Source organism: Heterodontus francisci, chromosome 7 (assembly GCF_036365525.1).
Source record: "Heterodontus francisci isolate sHetFra1 chromosome 7, sHetFra1.hap1, whole genome shotgun sequence".
NCBI classification, from domain to species: domain Eukaryota; kingdom Metazoa; phylum Chordata; class Chondrichthyes; order Heterodontiformes; family Heterodontidae; genus Heterodontus; species Heterodontus francisci.
In genome coordinates this window covers 7,593,235-7,596,495 of record NC_090377.1, presented here as the reverse complement: position 1 = coordinate 7,596,495, position 3,261 = coordinate 7,593,235, and the positions used below count along the sequence as shown (strand labels likewise).

Below are 3,261 nucleotides of genomic sequence, written 5' to 3'. Positions count from 1 at the left end.
TTAATGCATGATGCCTGAGCACCGGCAACAGGCAGAACAAGAAGGTGAGGATGCTGCAAATGATAACATTCATGGCACTGCCATGTCATCACAGCCTCAGGACAAGGACAAGTTACCTTTAAATGGCAGAGAGGCAATGTCAGAGATGTCTAAGGATGTTGTGTGAAATTTTTTTTTTAGAACATTACAGCGCAGTACAGGCCCTTCGGCCCTCGATGTTGCGCCGACCTGTGAAACCATCAGACCTACACTATTCCATTTTCATCCATATGTCGATCCAATGACCACTTAAATGCCCTTAAAGTTGGCGAATCTACTACTGCTGCAGGCAGGGCGTTCCACGCCCCTACTACTCTCTGAGTAAAGAAACTACCTCTGACATCTGTCCTATATCTATCACCCCTCAACTTGAAGCTATGTCCCCTCGTGTTTGCCATCACCATCCGAGGAAAAAGACGCTCACTATCCACCCTATCTAACCCTCTGATTATCTTATATGTCTCTATTAAGTCACCTCTCCTCCTCCTTCTCTCCAACAAAAACAACCTCAAGTCCCTCAGCCTTTCCTCGTAAGACCTTCCCTCCATACCAGGCAACATCCTAGTAAATCTCCTCTGCACCCTTTCCAAAGCTTCCACATCCTTCCTATAATGCGGTGACCAGAACTGCACGCAATACTCCAGGTGCGGTCTCACCAGAGTTTTGTACAGCTGCAGCATGACATCGTGGCTCCGAAACTCGATCCCCCTACTAATAAAAGCTAACACACCATATGCCTTCTGAACAGCCCTATTTACCTGGGTAGCAACCGTCAGGGATTTATGCACCTGGACACCAAGATCTCTCTGTTCATCGACACTACCAAGAATCTTCCCATTAGCCCAGTACTCTGCATTCCTGTTACTCCTTCCAAAGTGAATCACCTCGCACTTTTCCGCATTAAACTCCATTTGCCATCTCTCAGCCCAGCTCTGCAGCCTATCTATGTCCCTCTGTACCCTACAACATCCTTCGGCACGATCCACAACTCCACCGACCTTAGTGTCATCCTCAAATTTACAACCCACCCTTCTACACCCTCTTCCAGGTCATTTATAAAAATGACAAACAGCAGTGGCCCCAAAACAGATCCTTGCGGTACACCACTAGTAACTAAACTCCAGGATGAACATTTGCCATCAACCACCACCCTCTGTCTTCTTTCAGCTAGCCAATTTCTGATCCAAAGCTCTAAATCACCTTCAACCACATACTTCCATATTTTCTGCAATAGCCTACCATGGGGACCCTTATCAAACGCCTTACTGAAATCCATATACACCACATCCACTGCTTTACCCTCATCCACCTGTTTGGTCACCTTCTCGAAAAACTCAATAAGGTTTGTGAGGCACAACCTACCCGTCACAAAACCGTGCTGACTATCGCTAATGAACTTATTCTTTTCAAGATGATTATAAATCCTGTCTCTTATAACCTTTTCCAATATTTTACCCACAACCGAAGTAAGGCTCACAGGTCTATAATTACCAGGGCTGTCTCTACTCCCCTTCTTGAACAAGGGGACAACATTTGCTATCCTCCAGTCTTCCGGCACTATTCCTGTCGACAATGACGACATAAAGATCAAGGTCAAAGGCTCTGCAATGTCCTCCCTAGCTTCCCAGAGAATCCTAGGATAAATCCCATCTGGCCCAGGGGACTTATCTATTTTCACACTTTCCAAAATTGCTAACACCTCCTCCTTGTGAACCTCAATCCCATCTAGCCTAGTAGCCTGAATCTCAGTATTCTCCTCGACAACATTTTCTTTCTCTACTGTAAATACTGACGCAAAATATTCATTTAACACTTCCCCTATCTCCTCTGATTCCACACACAACTTCCCACTACTATCCTTGATTGGCCCTAATCTAACTCTAGTCATTCTTTTATTCCTGATATACCTATAGAAAGCCTTAGGGTTTTCCCTGATCCTATCCGCCAATGACTTCTCGTGTCCTCTCCTTGCTCTTCTTAGCTCTCCCTTTAGATCCTTCCTGGCTAGCTTGTAACTCTCAAGCGCCCTAATGGTCACAGTTATTTGTAGGATCCTGCAGCATGATCTGCAACCACTTGGCTTTGGTGGGAATCCCATGCCAGTTGCCCTCAAGGTGACTGCTGCACTTGATTTTTTTGCTAGCGGGTCTTTCCAGGGATCCATGGGTTACAGACGAGATCTATCACAGTCTGCAACCCATAAGTGCATCAAAGAGGTGACCAATGCCCTTTTTCCACATGCCAATGATTTCATCTACAAACCTGTACATGAGGACAGCCAGCCAGCAAGGTCTGCGGCCTTCGGTGCCATCACTGGGTTCTCCAGATTGCAAGCGGTAATCGACTGTACTCACGTGGCAATTAGCTCTCCCTGGGACTGGCCTGCTGTATTTGTGAATCGCAAGGGCTTCCACTCTTTAAACGTACAACTGGTTTGCGGCCACAGGCAAAGAATCATGTGTTTCCCAGGGGGGCTGTCACAACTCATATATTTGGATGAACTGTCAGCAGTTTTTGAGGAACCAGCCAAAGTAGACGGCTGGATCCTGCATGACAAGGGTTACGCACTTTGCACATGGTTGATGACACCAGTGTGTTATCCCCAGAGTGCTGCTCAAGAGAGGTACAATGCTGCTCATGCATCCACCAGAGCCATGATTGAACACACCATTGGTATGCTGAAAATGCAATTCCGCTGCCTTGTCCAGTCTGGAGGAGCTCTTCGGTAGATGCCATAGAGGGTGTCACGAATAATCGTCGGCTGCTGTGCCACGCACAATCTTGCAATTAGATGCAGCAACATTTTACAGGCGGAGGAACGGGAGGAACAACAGGCCTCTGCAGAAGAGGAAGACTATGATGAGGGTGAGGAAGAAGTCAACAATGACAGTGATGCTGTTATAGATATGAGGGCCATGGAGAGACATGCAAGTGACATCAGGGAGAACCTCATATTCACACCTTTCAGCCATCAATAAGCCATTTCATCAAGGAATGCTGGGAGGAGAAACATAAACATTTCCCACATATATTCACATGTGTCTGTGGTCATTCAATGCTGCAATCTTAAAGGAGCTTTGCTGCATTTTGATGTGACTGGCAGATGCAATCTTCTATGGGCTACGATGGACCTGAATACAAACCACTGCAAGCAAGGTTAAGTTGTGACGGCAGAACCACAAATGTAAAGCATGCCAGTAGTGAAAAAAGTGAATAATCCTC

At 46.3% G+C, this 3,261-nt stretch overlaps 1 protein-coding gene across 1 annotated transcript; it reads left to right on the top strand.

Moving 5' to 3' along the window:
• The first annotated feature begins 2,069 nt into the window (after nucleotides 1–2,069).
• On the top strand, nucleotides 2,070–3,017 carry LOC137371803 (putative nuclease HARBI1). Its single transcript, XM_068034684.1, has 2 exons — nucleotides 2,070–2,764; nucleotides 2,831–3,017. Exons 1-2 carry the CDS (start codon nucleotides 2,070–2,072, stop codon nucleotides 3,015–3,017), a joined length of 882 nt encoding a protein of 293 aa, XP_067890785.1.
• Nucleotides 3,018–3,261: the final 244 nt, after the last annotated feature.